Below are 19,215 nucleotides of genomic sequence, written 5' to 3'. Positions count from 1 at the left end.
GCTGGTGGACTCCAAATCCACTCACCCACGACACCAACCATGCCAGCTGGGGGCTGATGGGAACCAGAGTACACCTGCAGGGCCACCGGATCCCCTATCCATGGTCTTTGGGCTACAGAAAAACCAATGGGACGATACCCCGTCAGCACACGAATGATAACAGCCAATGTCCAAAACAGTCCCTACTAGGACTGATCCAAAAGTTGCAACTCTTCAGCAATAATGTTATTTGATTTGATTTTACTTGATTTGATTTGATGTTAGCCGCTCTGAGCCCGGCTTTGACTGGGGAGGGCGGGATATAAATAAAATATTATATTATTATTATTAATAATAATAATAAGACATTTCAGTGGAAGGAGGGGAGAGGAGGGAAAAGAGGAGAAACTATAGAACGGAAAGGTGGCAGCAGCAGTGACTCCCCCTTCCTGGTCAGCTCAGCACTGGCATCTGTTGTGCAGCCAGATCCTTGCCAAGTGTCTTGATGGAGGAAACAGCCTGCACAGAGAAGAACCACCAGCTAACATCCCAAGGAATTAGGTAATGTGTGGAAGAGTGAGAAGTGGGGAAAAAACAAAACTTTTTAAAAAAAGTTTGCATGTGCTGCTGGAAAGAGCATCCCCCCTCCCACTCACCCACCTCTCTTGAAAAAGAAAAGAAAAGAAAAGAAAGCCAATACTTAAAGGATGGTGTTGCTTCTACATTCCAGTGGGGGGGGGGGTTGAAGGAGAGGGAGTTTTTCTTGATCCTATGGGGCAGATGGGCACAGAGCATCACTGCCCGTTGGGGAATTTAAAGCAAGTGCCTTGCATATGTTCACAGTGAAGTCCCAGCTGACAGCTCCCCCCCCCACCGCCAGCCTGAAAGCAGTTGCCAGCGAGCCAGAGTTGGGGACACCGAGCCACCAGCAAATTAAAAACAGTCGCTCATGCCCTGAAGCAGTGGAGACAGCCCCCGAGCAGTTTTAATGACATCTCTAAATAATTTTGACAGCGAAATTACTTATCGGAGCTCACCTTTACACTGCCCTTGACACATCACTAACAAGATGAGGCCGCTTCCCCGACCTCCCCATTTATTAATTTATTTGCATTCCTGCTCTTCTACTACTCCTCTTCCCACACACACCCACACAAACACACACAAATTCCACCCCAGTCTCTCTCTGATTTTAACAAGCTCATCTGAACCTGGGTTGTGCTCCCCTGCCAAATGTGTCATGCCTGCGACTGAAGCAGTGCTGGCCATGAGAAGTGTTTTGTGGGTCTGCACATGAATTGCCATGGCTTCCCTCCGGCAGGAGTGGGGAAGCTTTTTCCAAACCGAGGGCCTTTCTGGGCAACCTTCCGAGGGCCGCATGCCAGTGGTGGGCAGGGCCAGAGGCAAAAGCGAGTGGAGCAGCAAACGTAAAAATTTTAACCTTTGCACAGCTTCTGCACAGGCTCACATAGACTCCCGTCTCTATCCTCCAGCCAGGCAAGCAAGAGGCATCAAGAGTTCAAGGACACATTTCCAACTGGGCAAAAACTCACTCAAAGAAGGAATGAAGCAAGGCTGGTGAGGGGCCAAAGGGCCAGATAGAGGTGTCTGGAGGGATGAATCTGCCCCCCCCAGCCTGAGGTTTCCCACCCACCCATCAGACAAAATAAATTCCAAAATCAAACCAACAACAACAACAAAATGACCATCTCAACTCAGAAGGTTGCCAGCTAACTTCTACAGAGCTTTTTTAAATGCTCTCAAAGATCTAGAGCACGAGGCTCTTAATCTCAGGGTCAATGGTTCAAGCCCTACATTGGGTGAAAGATTCATGCATTGCAGGGTGGGTTGGACTAGATGATCCTCATGGTCCCTTCCAACTTTATGATTCTATGAACTGAAAACGTCTATAGGTATACAAGCTGGTGGCATCTGGGGAGAGCAACTCAGCTGGCTTAAGCAATCACACCAGCACAGCATACAATGCAAAAAATCATACAAACAGGTTTTCACAAAATTGGAGTAATAGAATGGACTGGGGGATAGACTTTTAAGTTTTCCTCTGACAAGCACAGCACGCTTGACCAGCAGTGCAATCCTGAACCATGTCAACTCCAGACTACATTCTGGTGAACTCAATGGAGCTTACACCCAGGTGAGCCCAGTTAGGATTGCAGTCTTGGTGTCTCTATGGTGTTCACCTTCAGTTTTCTGTGGTTTCCACTTTCTGTGCAGCAGGGGCCCCCTACCAGCTAACCACCACCACTTGCTCTCCAGAAACCAGACTGCAAAGCGCACTTGCGAGCAGAGAACAGGCCAATCCTGCAGAGCAGCTCAAAGGAGCAGCTCACAAACACACCGCCCGTCCATTAAGCACTGGAATTCTGACTCTGAAAGCTGTCTCCAAAGGGTGCAATTTCAACGTTTCCCCCAATAAATCAAACTCAATGTACCAGAATAAATGCCAATTCAAAGCAGCGTGAAACCACAAATAAAGAAACCCTCGCCATGCAGAATTAAAGGTCTGCAGGGACCAAAATGATTGCAAATGTGAATTCAGGGTGGTGGTGGAGGGGAAGGCAGGAAAGGAGGAGGATTTACCATAACAAGAACACTCTCCTGACACACACAGAGTGAGCCTTGAGAATCCCCTCCTCAACAACCACAGGTGTTTGCCCTCAATTGAGATGTGGGAAGGCTGGAGAGAAAGTGTGTGGCGGCACACTACTACTGGACACCCCTTGGAGGTGCGAAGGCCATCACAACAACCCCACTAGAACAATGTTTGTGCACGTGTGTGTAACTACAGCTGAAATCCTATGCACGTTTATCTGGGCGCAAACCCCACTAAACAAGCCAAGTCAGGGCTGCTGGGAGTTGCAGCCCTTGAGAGCCACAGATTTCCCCATAGGAATGGGCTGCAACCTCAATGCATAATTACCAAGGAGCAAATCCCATTGTACTGATGTGTGCTTAGCACCTGCAATGGTGCCAGGCAGGTGTACACAGGATTGCACCTGAAGAGAGGGATCTTTTATGCACTTCATCCCAACAAGTTGAGCTCAATGAGGTTTGCTTTCAGATTCTAATGGAATGGGGAGGGGTAGCTGCAACACAATGCAACACAGACTCTTGCAAAGTGCATTTTGGAGCGCCTTACTTGGGGAGGCCGCCTCTGAACTTTGAAGCCCTTTTCACACGTTCCACTGAACCCGCAAGGGGGGAGCGGGAGATGGGTAAAACGCTGGCTCTTGACAACGAAGCTGCATTCCCCGCGGGCGCGACCTCGCTCCTGCGAGTTCAAAGTAACGTATGAACAGTAACTCTTTCCGTGCGCCCCCTCCCAAGAGAGGAGAAGAGGCTGCTCCCTGTAAGCCGTTCTCTTTCTCTGTGCAAAAGTGAGAGGGGGCGGAACTGAAGACTCACCGAGTTTGCAAACTCCTCTCGGCCCCGTGCGGGTCTCTCCCTCTCGTTTTTCTCCTGCTGCTGTCGCTGCAAGCAGCTAGCAAGCCAGCCAGCCAGCGCGGCGGCGGCGTTGGCCTCGTCCTCCTCCTCCATCAGGGGAGCGGGTGGCCCCTTCTCCTCCGCCTGCCCCTGCAGTGACCTCCCCGCCCGCCTCCTCTCCTCTCCAGCGCCGCGCCCTTCCGCCCGATTAGCCGCCCGGCCGCCGGGTGGGCTTGCTCAGCTGCGTCGCTTGATTGATGCGACGGCGGCAGCAGCGGGAGCGGGAGAGACGCGCTCTGCTGGAGGAGAAGGAGGCGCCGCCAAGGCAGCCGCAGCGGGCGAGACGCGGCTCCGCTCGCTGGGAAAGGAAAGCAAGCAAAGGACAGCAGGCGCTGCAGCCGCCAGGAGGCGGGGAACACTTGTCAGGGGTCACTCCCGCCGCATGTTGTATCGCGGGGGCTGATTATCCTTAGAGGCGCCTTTTCAAGGTCCCCGCGCTAAGAGTCGAGGCTGCAAGTTGCGCACCTTCTCCAGAAACATATTGCGCACCCACCGTTTCTCAACCGTGGCTCCGTAGCTGTCGTTGGACTACAACTCCCATCATCCCTAGTTAGCAGGACCAGTGGGAGTTGTAGTCAGCTGTGGCCCCCAAGGTTGAGAAACACTGTAAAATGCATGTTTAAAACATATGACTTTCCCCAAAAAGAAGATTGGGAGCTATGTCTTGTTAGGTTGCTGGGAGTTGTAGTTTTGTGAGGGGGAAACTACAGCTCCCAAGATCATGTGTTTTGAATGTATGTCGTGGATCTGCCCTTATACTGCTTGAATGGTTAGGGCTCCCCCCCCCCCATCCTGGGATCTGTAGTTTCCTAAGGGGGCTGAGAGTTGTTATGAGACGACCTCACAAACTACAGCTGCCAGGATTCTTCGGGGGGGGGGGGGGAGAGTGTCTGCTTTAAACATAACATATGGTGTGGGTGTAATTTTTTTAAACCTCACCTTTTCTGCATGGAGCTCAAGGTGGCATAACGTGGCTCTCCCTGCCTTATCCATTACAGCCTCACAAACAACTCTGAGAGGTAGGTTTGGCTGAGGGTGACTGGCCAAATATCACTCAAGTGAGCATTGTGGGTGGGTGGGAATCTGAATCCTGGTCTCCCAACCTTTGGTGCAACAGAGGTTTGCTGAACTACAACTCCCATCATCCCTGGGCATTGGCCGTTATGCTTGCTGGGGCTGATGGCATTTGTAGTTCAGCAACATCTGGCTTGCTGGGGCTGATGGCATTTGTAGTTCAGCAACATCTGGAGGGCCACAAGTTCCCCAAAACCTGCCCTACTCCAAGCACACCACACTGGCATACTTAATCAGGGTTACTCTGAGAAGTGACCTTAATTAGCACGCAATTCAAAATGTTGCAGAAGAGTGAGCAAGCTTTCCAATGAGCGAGTTATGAAGAATGAAAAACAGTTGTGGATAACGTGAAAGTTTGGGTCTCTGCTTAGGAACATGGGGGGGGGGGCATTGCCTAAAGACTGTAAAGCAGCCTTCTTCAACCTGGTGCTCTCCAGATCCTGTTGCCAAACTCTATCTCCCATCAGCACCAGCCACTATGGCCAATGGTCAGGGATGATGAGGACTAGAATCTAGTAACATCTTAGGGACAATGTTTTGGGGGAAACTGTTTAACACATTTTTACAGGCCAACATAAACCAGACAGAGGGACTTTGTTATTGGGCAGGATAAAAATATTGCAACTAGCTAGGTATCTACAATTTTAGGGTGCCTCCAGATTGTCATCAAGGTTTACCACCCACAATTTCTGGCTACACAGACGAGATTTCCAGCACCATGAAAGCGGGTCCCGTGCTGCGCTGCGCCGGTTTAGTGCAGCGTGCGGGGACTTGCCGAGCGCGCGGCTTGGTTTGGGGACAGTTTGTGGGCCAGTAAAACGATCCATGGGGCCACTTGTGGCCGCGAACCCCTGTTTAAGACTATTCAGGCGCATACTGGGAAATTTAGGTTGGTGCAAAAATGGATTAAAGCGCTCGCTCTGTCACCCTGGCACTTAAGGAAAAACCCCTGCTCTTTTGCAGTTAGGAAAGTGACAAGGAAATGCATTCAAAGGTGTGAGATGAACAAACGATTAATGGGAAGATGCAGAGACACCCTGCAAGCAAATCAGGGTGCATGTTCATTGTTGCATAACCTTTTCGCAAGCGGATCAGACTGAAAGCTCAATACAACCACATATTGTCTAACCTCTGCATAAGCTTTATGCAAGGAAATCCAAGATGAATGCTCAATAGATAAGTGACCTCCATGAGCCTTACTTACCTGACAGTAACAGCACAATCCTCTGTGTGTGTATTTATTTCATCAGAAGCCCAGGAAATGTGCCGGGCATGACAGCCGAAATTTTTTTGGACAGACTCAGCGGGGCTCTTGAACTATGCTTCGAGTGGGGCTTTGGTGCACCTCTTAAGGGACACACCCCTTGATCCTAATGCCTGACTTGCAGACACAACCTGCTACTCCCATTCACAAATGCGGTCTGCGTTTCAGCCTGTTCCAGTACAGACAGATCCATTGTGAGATTAGACAGTCTATCCAGTGCTGGCTCCAAGCTTGTGTGTGTGTGCGCGCGTGCTTGGTGGGAGGGGGTAGGGCTCTGGGCAAGGCACCTTCAGGGGGCCCCAGTGATGTGGGGCGGAAAATTTCCCCGGTGTTTAATTCCGCCCCCCTGCCCACAGAATATTTTGCTTTTCGTAAGTTCAACAGCATCACAAAGAGGGAGAGAGCAGACAGGCTGGCTTTAATTTGAGCTCAAGCCTCAGAAAAGAAAAAGGGCAGCAGCAACAACAAAAAATTGTTCAAAGAGCCATACGCATAAACATGCAAACTGATAAACATAACACCAAAACCAGAAATGAAGTATCGGAATAAACACGTAGGAAGTGCATTGCCATAATAGGCTGGTTGTAAACATTTCCTTGCAAAATCAATACAGTATACATTAACATGTAGGGTCTTCAGAGGCCGTTCAGTAGCTTTGGCTGCCGTACAGCCTGTCAGACAAAATTTAACAGTCCTGCATGATGTATAATAAGTGAAAAATACAAGTTATGCTTAAAGGGGAGTTGTTAGTTGTCCCTGACATTAGGGGCTCAAGATACTGAAAGGAGCTCCACACTATACATTTAAAGCAGGGGTCAGCAAGGTTTACTGGCCATGGGCCGGATCACTCCCACGGAGATCATCCATGGGCCAGACTGGCGCAGCGCGACGCCGTAAATTGCGCCTGCGCATGTCCGTGGTGCCGGAAATCAATTCTGCGCATGCCCAGAAACCAAAAATTGCGCCTGCGCAGAAGCGATTTTCGGCATCTGGACATACGCAGACATGATTTCTGGTATCTGTGCGTGCTCATACGCAGTTTCTGGTGCTGCTTGGCGAGTCCCAGCACTGCGCTGGTTTAGTGCAGGGGGGGGGGACTCGCCGAGCAGGCGACTCGGTTTGGGGGTGGCTTGTGGGCCGGTAAAACGGTCTTCGTGGGCCGCACGTTGCCAACCCCTGATTTAAAGCATACTCAACACAAATTTCTCCCAAGGAAATCTGGGGACTGTAGTTTGCTAAGGGTGCTAGAAATGGTAGATCTGTGAGGGGAAACTACAGTGTCTCTAGGAAGCTTCCAGGGAAGTTGCGTGCTTTAAATGTGTGTTGAATCTGCTTTGGATTTATAGTACAAATCTCCTTTCAGATATAGGGTTAAAATTATGTCACCAGGTGTTAAAAGGCACTGGGGCCCAGATTTTTTTGCAGGAATTCCATCCGATGGAATAGGCACAAAGTAGTGGTTAGGCACGTAAGTGATGGACTTGCTGCAGATGTAAGGAACCTTTGGCCCTCCAGATGTTGCTGCATGCTTGCAGGGACTGATGGGAGTTGTAGTTCGGCAACATCTGGAGGGCCAAAGGTTCCCCATACCTGACTCACCAGGTGGACTGGAAACTCACCTTTAATGTGGGAGGAGCTGCACCTTGTGACAGTTGCTGTACAGATACTTGGGATCATATGTGCATGGAGCATTTCATGTGAATGATGGTTAAAGAGCTGTGACCATATAAAAGCTGAGCCTTGAGCAAGCTTGTGTCTCCTTTAAAGCCTCTTCCCAGCTTGTGTCTCCTTTAAAGGGGGAAGCAGGAGGTGGAAAAATAGCAAACCAAGGTTTAAGTGATAATCTGTCAGACACCTCTGTATTAACTATGGCTAAAGTTCAACCACAGATTAGCATTATATGCAAACTCATCGCCTCAGTGAGAAGCAGGCCCAAGATTTCATAAAAGCAGACACAAACTTCACACTTGATTGGTGTAACAGCAAGCGATGGAGATGCAGGTGAATGGGACAACCCAGATGGAGCCTGCATTTGTGTAGGATGTTCCTGTTAAGGGTCTTATTTTTAACTTATCTCATGGTTTATATTTTGGTTTTGTTAGCTACTTTAACTGCACTTGTTACAGAAAAGTGGGATATAAACCATTAAGATGAAACATTCAAAATAAACCTTTACTCTCCCCCTCCCCAGATATGATGCTTTTCAGTGAGGTGTCTGCTCACGCATTCAGCTGCCAGCAATTGTGAGTAGTAGCCAACTAAGTCCTACTTGCAGGAGACCCATTTAAATTAATGGGATATACATTAGCCATGCCAATTAACTTCAACGGGTCTACTCTGGGCGGGATTAGCACTGGATACAACCCCAAGTGTCCAGGCATCAGTTGACGGACATGTGTGTGGGAATCAGACCCTGAAATAGTGAATCATTATTTCATGATATTAATTATGGGAGGTAGATTTGAACCTCCGACTCCTCTCACCGAAATCCCAAACACTGGTCCACTCCCTAACAAATGTTATCTGGAGTCCCAGTGAATGTGTAAACAAGTGGCATCTGTAATTAAGATGCCCTATGATACAACCCCATTAATTGGGAAACACAGCCCTTTCTGCTTGAGCAACCCTAATTCCAAGGAATGGTTAGAATAAAGGAAGCTGGCTTATATTGAGCCAGACCATTTGGTTAGTATGATATAGACACTGGCTGGCAGCAGCTCTCAAGGGTTTCAGCCAAGGTGCCTCCCAATCCTACCTGGAGATGCCAGAGATTGAACCTGGAACCTTTTGCATGCAAAGCAGGTGCTCTACTACTGAGCTAGGGCCCTTCCTTATCAGCCTCTCACAAGGTGAAACAGTTCTTGGATTTTCCTAATGAGGTTTCAGAGGGGGGAAAAATCAGTCGAGAAGCAGCTTCAGGCACATGCTGCAATGTGCGTGGGGTGTGTGTGTGTGTGTGCGCGCGCTGCTTTCTGCTGAGCCGATTTCCAAATGTGGATCTATACAGCCAGATGCAATTTCCTCTTCAAATCAATGTTCCAACCCCCACTCGCTCTTTCTGGGTGGCTGATGTGGTCTCCAACCATTCACAGAGGTTGATTAAAGCCCCTGACACTACAAATTTGATTTGACCCAAGAGAAAGGGGGAGCAGAGGGGAGGGAGGAAAGGATGGGGGATGGGGTTAATTTAATTTAATCTTTGCAAGAACAGGGAGTTCCAGGTTAGAGAATTTCAATGCTCACCCCTTTGGCTATGGAGAGAGCAGGCGGGGGCCATTTACCCCTCAAAAGCAGCCCCTCCTTCTCCTTACTTTCTATTATTAAAAAATAAAGTTAACAAGTTTGGCTGTCAATAAGCATGCAATACGATAGGCAGGCATTTGCTGCAGTCTTCAATCTAGGTTTACAGCGGACAAATCCCATTCACTTCAATGGGGCAGACTTCAGAGCACACAGCCTGAGAAAGTGTTGGCTGCAATCCTCAGACATGCTTGCTACCCAGTGACTTTTCTTTCTGTGCAAATATGACTTGGACTGTGCTGTTTGCCTTTCTCCACCCCACACCCCACCTGCCATGTTTAAGAAAGGAAATGAGAATCAAAGATGGGAAGAGGCCAGGAAGCAGTTGTGAAAGCAAGCACATATGGAGGGGGGGTTCCCCAACATAGGTTTTAGTCAGCAGCCCCATCATAACTGTGCAAGTTGATTGTGTGTGTGTGCATGTGTGTGTTTGCTCTGCGTTTTCAAAATGCAGCTCAAGGGACAATGGAGTCAAGTGCAATGCACAAATCAAGGTATTGGTCCTCGGATCTATTATACATCTGAGCTGGGGAACTATTGGCCCTCCAGATGTCGCCGAACTACAACTCCCATCATCCCACGCCACTGGCCACGCTGGCAGTGGCTGATGGGAATTCAGGGCCAAAGACTCACCTGCCCTGCCTGCCCTACACTGTTTTGGTTTAGGGTATCTGAAAGACCACCTTTTCCCATGTGAACTGGCCAGTTGGTTACGCTCATAATCACTGGAGGCCTTGGGTTTGTTTGTTTTTGTCCCACTGTCTAAAGAAAGTTGTAGTTAGTGTCAGGGTAATCAAGACAGGGCCTGTGGCAGCAGCCCCATAATGAACTTTCCTAGAGACTTTTCTAGAGACACTATAACTGGCCTCATCCCTGATGGTTTTTAGGTAGGCATTGGAAGTGTTTTTTTTTTCTTCCCATTTTGGTCATGCGTTCTTCACCTGGGTGCTTTTGCAGGGTTACGTTTGAGTAGCTGTCTAAATACACTGGGGCATTGTTTCCAAGGAGCATAGGAAGCTAACAGACCATTGGTCTATCTAGCTCAGAAGCCTCTCTACAGTTCCTTCGTCCATTTGTAACCCGAAACTGTTCTTAACATGAGGCGCGCTTTTGCTAACGGTGCCTCCTGCTGCTGCCGCGCCACCGGAGCACAACTTCCGCTCGCATCCCAGGGCCAAGTTTGCAACCGGGAGCATCTACTTCCGGGTTAGCGGAGCTCGTAACCTGAAGCATTCATAAGGAGGGCAGTACGTAACATGAGGATCCACTGTGTAGGGCAGGGGTCAGCAAACTTTTTCAGCAGGGGGCCAAAACACTGTCCCTCAGACCTAGTGGGGGGCGGACTATATTTTGGGGGAAAAATAAAATGAATGAATTCCTATGCACCACAAATAACCCAGAGATGCATTTTAAATAAAAGCACACGTTCTACTCATGTAAAAACACGCTGATTCCCGGACTGTCCACAGGCCGGATTTAGAAAGTGACTGGGCCTTAGTTTGCCTACCCATGGTATAGGGTTTCAGACTGAGACATTTCCAGCCCTACCTGGAGATGCCGGGGACTGAACCTGGGACCTTCCAAGTGCCACTGCGTGCAAAGCAGATGCTCTGCCACTGAACTACAGAGCTTCTCCAACGTGGGAGGTTGCATCATGCTATTAGAAGACTCCCCATTGTTCTCCAGCCTTGCTAAGATTGCTGAGCATGCCGTTCCCAGAAGGGAACCAACCGTTACTGACATGACAGCATTTTAAAGAGAGTGGGGAGTGGAGTGGATTTTATTTGGTGGATGGACTCCCAGAAGGATACTTTGAAGTTAAATATTTCCCTGCTTTTGAAAAGCCTAGTGTAAAACCCATCAAGATAACCTCCCTAAGAAGTTAAACAGTAAAAGACAATGGCCTCAATCCAAAGCTACAAAAACACACACAAATTCTGCAATATTGTTGTTCTTTCTACTTCAGTGGGAAAAAGCTTCACGCATCAAGACTGCAACAGGGTGGGAACATCCCCTGATGTTGACAGAAATAGGGGAAATCTTGCTCCTATAATCCTTGAGTATACATTGGAAGGCCCTGTATGCAGACCCAAAGCCAGTGGCGGAGCAGCTCCGGCACCGGGGGACGGAGAGCAGGCAGGGGCGTGGCGTGCTGCCCGTAGGGGCATGGCGCCCAGCATGGGCAGGGGGGGCAGCCGTGATGGCACCCCTCCAGGATCACGCTGCCGGGGGCAGTACGCTCCCCCCCCCGCACACCTCTTCCTCCGCCAGTGCCCAAAGCCACTATCTTATACATTTGTTGGTCACCTGCAGCAAGTTTAGAATTAACTCCAGGCAACCAGGTAGGGAAGCATTGTAAAGGCTGGTTTTCTTTTAGGCTGACATGTGGCTAACTAAGGGATATTTAGGCACTTGGGTTAGTAAAATGGGGGAGAGAGAGAAATAAATTGCATGAACTTATTTGTAAGGCCAATCAAGACAAAGAAGATTATACATGCTGAAGGTGCCACTGATTTCATATTTGCAGGAAGGAAGAGAGTTAGCCACAAGCACAGAGTAGAAATTTACTCTTTGCCTTATTACTCCTCTCTTTACAGCAGACAGCATGCTTTACACTTCCTTTGTAAGTGGGATTCTCCATATACAGTGCACAACTGCTTCTGCACAGACAGCTGTACACATCTGCACATACAAAGCAGCTTCTCTGGAACCCCTGCATAGTAGCCATTTGGCAAATTGTACACAGACAGGTGTGAGCATGCCACTCTTCCAAAATGTGCAGCAATCAGCCATACAAGGACCCATGTTGGCAAACACCTTGTGAATATGCACTGCACAAAATTGCCCCAGTCATCAAACCTAGCATGACCCTATATAGAAAGTACCATATATCATAAAGGACCAATTAACGTATATTAATGCAGACTCAGCAAACCATGTGTCAAAAGCCCCTTTCCCTTCCCAACAAGCCTTCCCTTCAGACATGTATTTTATATGTAAATAGCCACACAATATTTTATTTAGTGCACTCCACAGCTATAAATTGTGTTGCTGTCAAAATGCATGTGACGTTTTCAGCCTTATAGAATCACCATCTCAAGGAAACCTGAATCTGCTGTGCTTCCAATTATCATTGTTTCTGTAAAACCGTGAAAATGGCACACTGCTTATGACACCTAGGATTAAAAGCAGGCAAGTTTAACCTATAATACTAGAGTTATAAAACAAACTGTGAAACACTTGTTTTACTACCCAAACTTCCAGGTACTCCACGTTCCAGGGAGTTCTCCATGCTATAAACTATTTTTGGCTAACAATTTAAAATAATCATCTACACTAGGAACACCTTTATAGTCCTCTTCTCAGAGAGCTGCTGGCGGGGTGGGGGGGGAGGCTGTCTTCAGAAGCAGCCCGTGGATAACACGTTGTTGTAATCTAACCTAGATGTTACCAGAACATTGTTAGGCTATCCCTGTCCAGATAGGGGTGTAGCTGGGCCACCAACCAAAGTTGATGAAGGTACTCTGTGCCACCAAGGCCACTTGAGCCTCAAGCAACAGTAAAGGAACTAGAAGTACCCCCTAGCTGCATACCTGTGTAACCCCATCAAGAGCAGACAACCTCCCATCCATCCATTCTAGGCTAACACTATTCTAGTACCTATTCTATTCTAGATCAGTACCTCAGTCCAATCTGGACCGAGCTTCGGTTTGTTGGCTCTCATCCAGTCCATTCCCAAAATGGTAAGCCCAAGTGGCAAAATTAAACTCAGCAAAATGTTGCCTGAAATTCTGAGTGACATGGTTCCCATCAGTGATGGCTGGTGTTCATTGAGACTAGCAGGGTGGAGAGTAGGGAGCCCAGACAGAGACAGAGCCAATGTCAGGCAAAGCCAAGTAATTCAAGTTTTGTCTCCATCCGCCGCCTCCTCCTCCTCCTCCCTGCTAGGTTCTACAAGGGGCAATGCTAAGACTGAGGAGGAGGAGGAAACTGACAGCTAGGGTCAACCCAACCGGACTGGCTGTAAGTAAGAAGGCGGGAGAGGGGGCTGCCTGAGGTTGGTGGCGTAATGCGCCGTTTGTCCTAATGGATCCATTTTCTCTTATTCAAGTTCACTGGTGCATTAAGGATAGGGCTTTGGGGCAGAGGTTCACGGTCATACTGAGCAGAAGAGCCTTCCAAATACAACAGGGTTGGCTTACTATTCTATACAGTGGTACCTCTAGTTATGAACTTCATTCGTTCCAGAGGTCCATTCTTAACCTGAAACTGTTTGTTCGTTAATGGGGCCTCTTGCTGCCACTGCACTGCCAGCACATGATTTCCATTCTTGATCTCCGCCAACAATTCTTAGACCATCTATGTATCCCAATGTGGAAACCAGAGACAGGGGTTACACGCTTCTTATTACAGGGGAGAGACCAAGAGCTCACCAAGACAGTAGCTAAGTTCCTCTATTTGATTTTTTGCCGCCAAAGTACGCTACAGGACCCTGCCCTTGCTGGAGACCCACAGAGGTGAAATAGATTGCTCGCCTCTTCTTCCCTTTGGCAAATGATTGTACTGTTGAAATGGCGACGAGATTGCATTGGCCTATTTATTCTGAATGTTTGTAAGTGATGCCAATAAAGGTTTGATGATGATGATTTCTGTTCTCATCCTGGGGCAAAGTTCTCAACTCAAGGTAACTCTTCCAGGTTAGCCGAGTTTGTAATCTGAAGTGTTTGTAACCTGAGGCGTTTGTAACTCAAGGTACCACTGTATTTAAAATAGGTGAAGTAATACACATTACCATCCACAGCAGATGTCAGGAACCTTTGGCCCTCCATATGTTGCTCAACAACTTCCATCAGCCCCTGTTAAGCATGCCCAATGGCTGGGGGTGATAGGAGCTGTAGTTCAGCAATATCCGGAGGGTCAAAGGTTCCATATACCTGATCCAAAGTGAACCCTGCCTGCCCCTGGTGAAAGCCTAAAATTAACTAACTACACCACAGTTCCCATTTTGTGGTGAGGGGAGATACCACTTTGTATACTCCCTGTTCAGCACCACAGCACCCAAAAAAGGGAAGGGTGTTCATAAGAACGCACCCTTAGGTGACAGTGGCTCCAGCCTTCCAGTGTGGTAGCCATGTTACATTTGTTGCAGCAGAAACAATAAAGAAACTTCTTGACAAGACTAAAAAAATTATTAGCGCCTAAGTATTTGGACACCAAAGAGCCCCACTTCGTCAGAGGCACAAAACAGTGCTTGAAGTGAACTAGCTCTGCGTTACCAAGTTCAGCTAATTAGTTAAAAACTCCCTAAACTACACCTGTAAATAATTCCCATAATTGCTGGGCGAACTGAAGATGAATTAAGTTTGTTTTGTGGGATAGAAAGATGTGAAGTTCATCTTTGTGTTCATTCTCTTACTCTTTAGGCCTGTAAGCTTAAATATAATAATTACTGGAGGAAATAAACGACCCAATTCTACTGTGTCGTTTTTTAATGCTTCCTTAGTCTTCTGAAGTATATTTTATACTTTGGCACAGCAACTTACAACGTTTAGATATGGTGGTCTCTTTCAGTGGGTGAGATGTGCTGGACTCCTTTTTTTACGTAAACACAATATTTTTTAGTTTTTGTTTCGTTTTAGCTGTATATTGGTTTTAGTTTTATTTTTAACTCACTTTGAGATAATAATAATAATAATAATAATAATAATAATAATAATAATAATAATTCTGAAAGCTGAATTTTTATTTTATTTTGCCAAGGATCATTTGGACAAACTGTGAACTGAAAATGAATTAAACCAGTTCACTCTGTGAAGGGACAGGCGTAAACTTGGATTAATCCCTTTCTGGATGTGCTGAACTTAAACTAGAACTGGATTATCCTGAATGACTTAAGCTACAGCCTGTTACAAAGGTGGGGATACCTATGGGCCCCCGATAGGTCACCAGGATTCCAGCCCCCATTGTTCCTGACACTGTCTATACTGGCTAAGACTGATGAAAATTTGAGTGCAACAGCATCAGAAAAGCCACAGGTTCTCCATCCCTGGCCTACAGCAGGGCTGCCCTTACAGATGACTCAGAAACCTCGACTGGTTCAAAGTGCAGTGGCCAGATTACTAACAGGGGTTGTCTTTAGAACCCATATAACCCCAAATAATTCCATTGGCTGCCATTGTTTCTGGCCCAATTTAAGGCGCTGACAACTATCCTTCTTACCTATAGACCCTCTCGGGTGTTAAAATAAACAGGTGTGGGTGTGTGGTAGTTATGCTACCCTCAGAAATTCGGGGCATTCCATGTGGCAGCCCCCAAACTGTGGACTTCCTCCTTGACAGAGGTGTGTCTGACACCTCCACCGTACAGCTTTCCACGAATGCTTGAAGAGGCAACCTCTTCACTCCGGCCTCTGACACTTGAGGTGTGTGTTTTCAGGACCCTATTCTTACAAGCAAAATTTGTTTTAGCTGCTTTTAATTCTGAATGTTAAATTGTTGCAACCTGCCCTGAGACCTGCTGGCGATCAACAACAACAACACATATTTTCCCCTCTCAGGCAGCAGGGTACCACCCTTCCGAAAGGAGCAATCCAAGATATCTGCAATGTGGCAGTGGCCTCCAGATCTCGCATGTGCCAATCAGAGAAGTGCCCACCACTGTACAAAGAAGAAAAGCCCACCCAGTGTCTAGAGCCTGGGGGCTCTGGACTTTCCCCAGCATATCTACTGAAGCTGGTGAGTGATAATATAAATATATTATAGATTGCCAGCCCCCCGCTGCCAATACAATTTAATTGGGGTAGGTAGGATCAGGCTCTCCAAGGCTGAAGAACTGGCCACCCTCAAATCAGCTCTTTTAAGAGCACATCTACACTATGAATTTAAACCAGCCTCAGATAGGTTTTGCTGTGATGACCCTGAAGTCTCCCTCATCGCACACACACAAAAACGTAATGGAACTTTTGGAAAGGAACATACCACCAACCAAGCCATATACTGCAAATAATCAGCTGTCAATAAACACATTGGCCCTTCACAGACCCACAAATCCTCATTTGGCATTCAGTGCTCATTTTCAAATGTTTATAGATACACAGGTGCACTTCTTACTCAACAAGCCTCACTTTGTGTTATATCACTTCGTTTAACACCACCTTTACCAGGAAAAAAAATAGGATGCCATGCAATTGTCGAAAAGTACTGATGCGAGTCAATTCAGTAATCACAAACTGAAACCCAAACCCTATATTCTTAACGACATCACACTCATCAACAGCGGAGAATTACGGATTCCTGCTCCAGATTCTATACACATAATGTGGGTTGCAAATCCACTCTTTGCCCATAAATATGATTTGAAAGGTGTGGGGCTGGGAACCCCACCCCATTGTTTCATCATTCCAATTTAGAGTACAGAAGGGTGCTAGAGTGTGCAAAACCAGCTGCCTTAAGTGTAAGCACATTTACGTGAAAGTATGTCTCATTGATTGAAGTATCGGCACAGTTGAGAACAGGGCCTTGCATTTAATTGAACCCTACTAATGCTGTACATTATTCCCATTTTCAAAAAAATATGATTATTATTATTTTTACGAACATAGTGTTCTCTTCTTTTTTCAAGATAGGATTGTTATTCCTGCAGTCTTTTGCCAACACAGTTCCAAAACATGCACATTCCAATATCATAATCTAACTTCAAATCCTCTTACACTGACTATTTTGCACTGCTGAATAATATACCAGAACGGGGAAATGGATGACCAAGAATGCTGACAGAAAGCTCGCAAACACTTGAGTTGGCATCCTTGAACAGCAGTTTTGCCTGCCTATTGGAGGCTGCAACCCTGAGCCCTCCTCGCTAACATGGAGCTAAAACTAGATGCATTCAGCATAAGAACATCACAGGATATCGCTCTCTCAATTGTCACAGAGGACCACAAACCACTGTCTCCCACCAGCAGTCACACATATACTTAAAAAACAGTGTGCACACCGGCAGGGGTGGATAGATGAAGAAATTATCAAATAGAAATGTGGCCAAATATTAAAACAGAGAAATTATTTCTTTGCGTTCTCATTTTGGTTTTTCGCAATCATCTTACCACTGGAGACGAAATTCGACACCCAGGGCAATCACAGATTGGAGGATGTACCTGTAAGATTCCTTTGGACATAAGAGTCTTCAAACTTTTCCCTGGATGAAAAAGAAAAAAGAGGGGAATGGGGGGAATGGAAAGAACAAAACAAGTATTTAGTTTGGCTTTTAAAAAGAAAGAAAGAGAGAGAGAGACTGAGAGGCTTTGCACAAAACAAGCCAGCCTCTACCCACCCACCCCCTTTTACAGGGCCCTGGCTTGCACCCTAATTGAACTTTGTACCCTGTGGAAATGATGAAAAGGAATAGCAGCGCTCATTAGCCCCTATCTAACCTTGTTAAAAATGTTCGCCAGGCTGAAAAATAATAGGGGAACCCTGAAAAGGAGAGGCCTTGGAGGAGCAGCGCTGCTCTGCACCCACCCCGCCTCCCCCTGCATCAAGCAAACACCATTCAAGATGCCTGCATTTGCAATTCACAGCCATGACGCCAGCACTCAAAGGATAAAACACACACAACTGAAAGCAGGTAAAGAAAGGCAAACAACAGGCTGAAGAGACAGGCGGGGAGCGCAGGGAGCTTAGCCCCCGCTGCCCCTGAAAAACTCTTTTCTCCGTCCGTTGAACACCAGCTCTCCTCCCCAGAGGAATGAGGGGACTTTTCCTGAAGGCGGCCGGAGGAAGGGGGTAGGAGCATCATTAGAGCGGCGGCAGCAGCAACAGCCGCTCTCCTCCTCCTCGAGGCGATCAATAAACAAGGCGAGGTGTCAGTCACCTCCTAATGGCTCTTGGGACCCTCGGCGTGACACATGCAGCCCTCGGCTAATGACATGTCAAGGCGGACGCCTCTTGGGCTTCCCAGCTCTCCGGCCCCCGCTTCGCCTCAGCCTCAGCTGCCTCCCCGAGCCCGGGCAATGAAATAAAATAAAATGAGGCGGGCGCGCGGGGGGGGTTGTAAAAAAGAGCGCGCGCGCCAATGCAAGCCACAGGGGCGATCCTCGCCTCCTTGCAGAACAGCAACCACGACGCACCCGCTTGCCGCTCCACTTTTCCCGGGGAAAGTCGCTGGGGCGAAGGTGCGGGGAGATTTTGTGAAATTAAATTGTTAATAAAGGAGGAGGAGGAAGAGGGAAGAGGAGTAGCCGCCAGCACAGGCCTCCCTCCCACCCACCAGCTCCCTCGCCGCCGCCACCCACCTGCCTCGGCGCATTGGCGGATCCGGACTGAGCGGCTGGGGTTGGGATTTCGGTTTCTATTCGCATCAGCCCTCTCCGAAGCGACTCCCCCCACCCACAGGCGCGCTTCCAGAGCAGAGCAAGGCAGGCGCAGCAGACCCGCGGTCGCCCCCCCCACCCGCTCCTCCGCTTAACCTCAGCGTCGGCGGAAGGGGCGACCCAAAAGCATCGAGGCCAGTCCCGGATCGGGACGCAAGCGGCAGATCAACAGCAAGCCACGGAAGACGCCACACTGCGGGTTGGAGGAGGGACACCACAGGTCCACGTGCCTCTTGCCTGTCCGAGGTGGGGGGGGGGGGAGCAGCTCCGCTCATTGCGACGCCGGTAAAAAAATGCAACCTTTCACAAGACACACACGTACTTGGAAGTCGGCCCCGCAGAGTTCAGAGGGACTTACTCCCAAGTTAGGATCGCGCCCTCTAAGAACGCCACGCTACGCGCAAACACGAAGCTTGCGTTTTTGAACACCCCTTTTCCCCCTACACACACACTCCAGAAAGCAGCGAGGTTGCTGCGCCTCACTTGCCATTCGGGGGGGGGGGTGCGGGCGAGAGGCGAGGCCACCGCGCGAAAAGCGCTCCCGCCAGTCGCAGACGAGCAGCAGCGGAAAGGGGGTTCTCCAAAGTCGCGCCCAGCCGCTCCGGCGCAAAAGCTACACTCGAAGAGCGAAGAGCTTCGGTGGGGCGGGGGGGGGCGGGGTGACGGGGCGGGCGCGCCGTTCACACATACACACGCCGAGCTAGACGTAAACAGCAGCTGTGCAGAC

The 19,215-nt window shown here is 48.3% G+C and overlaps 1 protein-coding gene and 1 long non-coding RNA gene across 15 annotated transcripts in view; one reads left to right on the top strand and one right to left on the bottom strand.

The window, feature by feature from the left end:
* The window catches only part of LOC310769620, a 343,443-nt gene that overhangs the window by 44,189 nt on the left and 280,039 nt on the right, over nucleotides 1-19,215 (top strand). The gene's annotated exons all lie outside the window — the stretch shown is intronic.
* SAMD11 (sterile alpha motif domain containing 11) overlaps nucleotides 1-19,215 on the bottom strand; it is a 317,484-nt gene that overhangs the window by 139,615 nt on the left and 158,654 nt on the right. For 6 of the 14 annotated variants that reach the window (XM_083628579.1, XM_083628580.1, XM_083628575.1 and 3 more), the window contains one exon: nucleotides 17,223-17,314. In XM_083628579.1, coding sequence (XP_083484705.1) covers nucleotides 17,223-17,294 — 72 coding nt within the window. In that variant the 5' untranslated portion in view covers nucleotides 17,295-17,314. Of the gene's footprint in view, nucleotides 1-3,405; nucleotides 3,772-17,222; nucleotides 17,315-18,410; nucleotides 18,708-19,215 lie in introns of those variants that run through there. The other 8 variants (XM_083628571.1, XM_083628574.1, XM_083628566.1 and 5 more) reach the window with 5 other exon arrangements.

The sequence above is a fragment of the Podarcis filfolensis genome (genome assembly GCF_964270895.1).
Source record: "Podarcis filfolensis genome assembly, chromosome: 8".
NCBI classification, from domain to species: Eukaryota; Metazoa; Chordata; class Lepidosauria; order Squamata; family Lacertidae; genus Podarcis; species Podarcis filfolensis.
The sequence above is the reverse complement of the archived record's forward strand: the minus strand, read 5'-3'. Positions and strand labels throughout refer to the sequence as shown.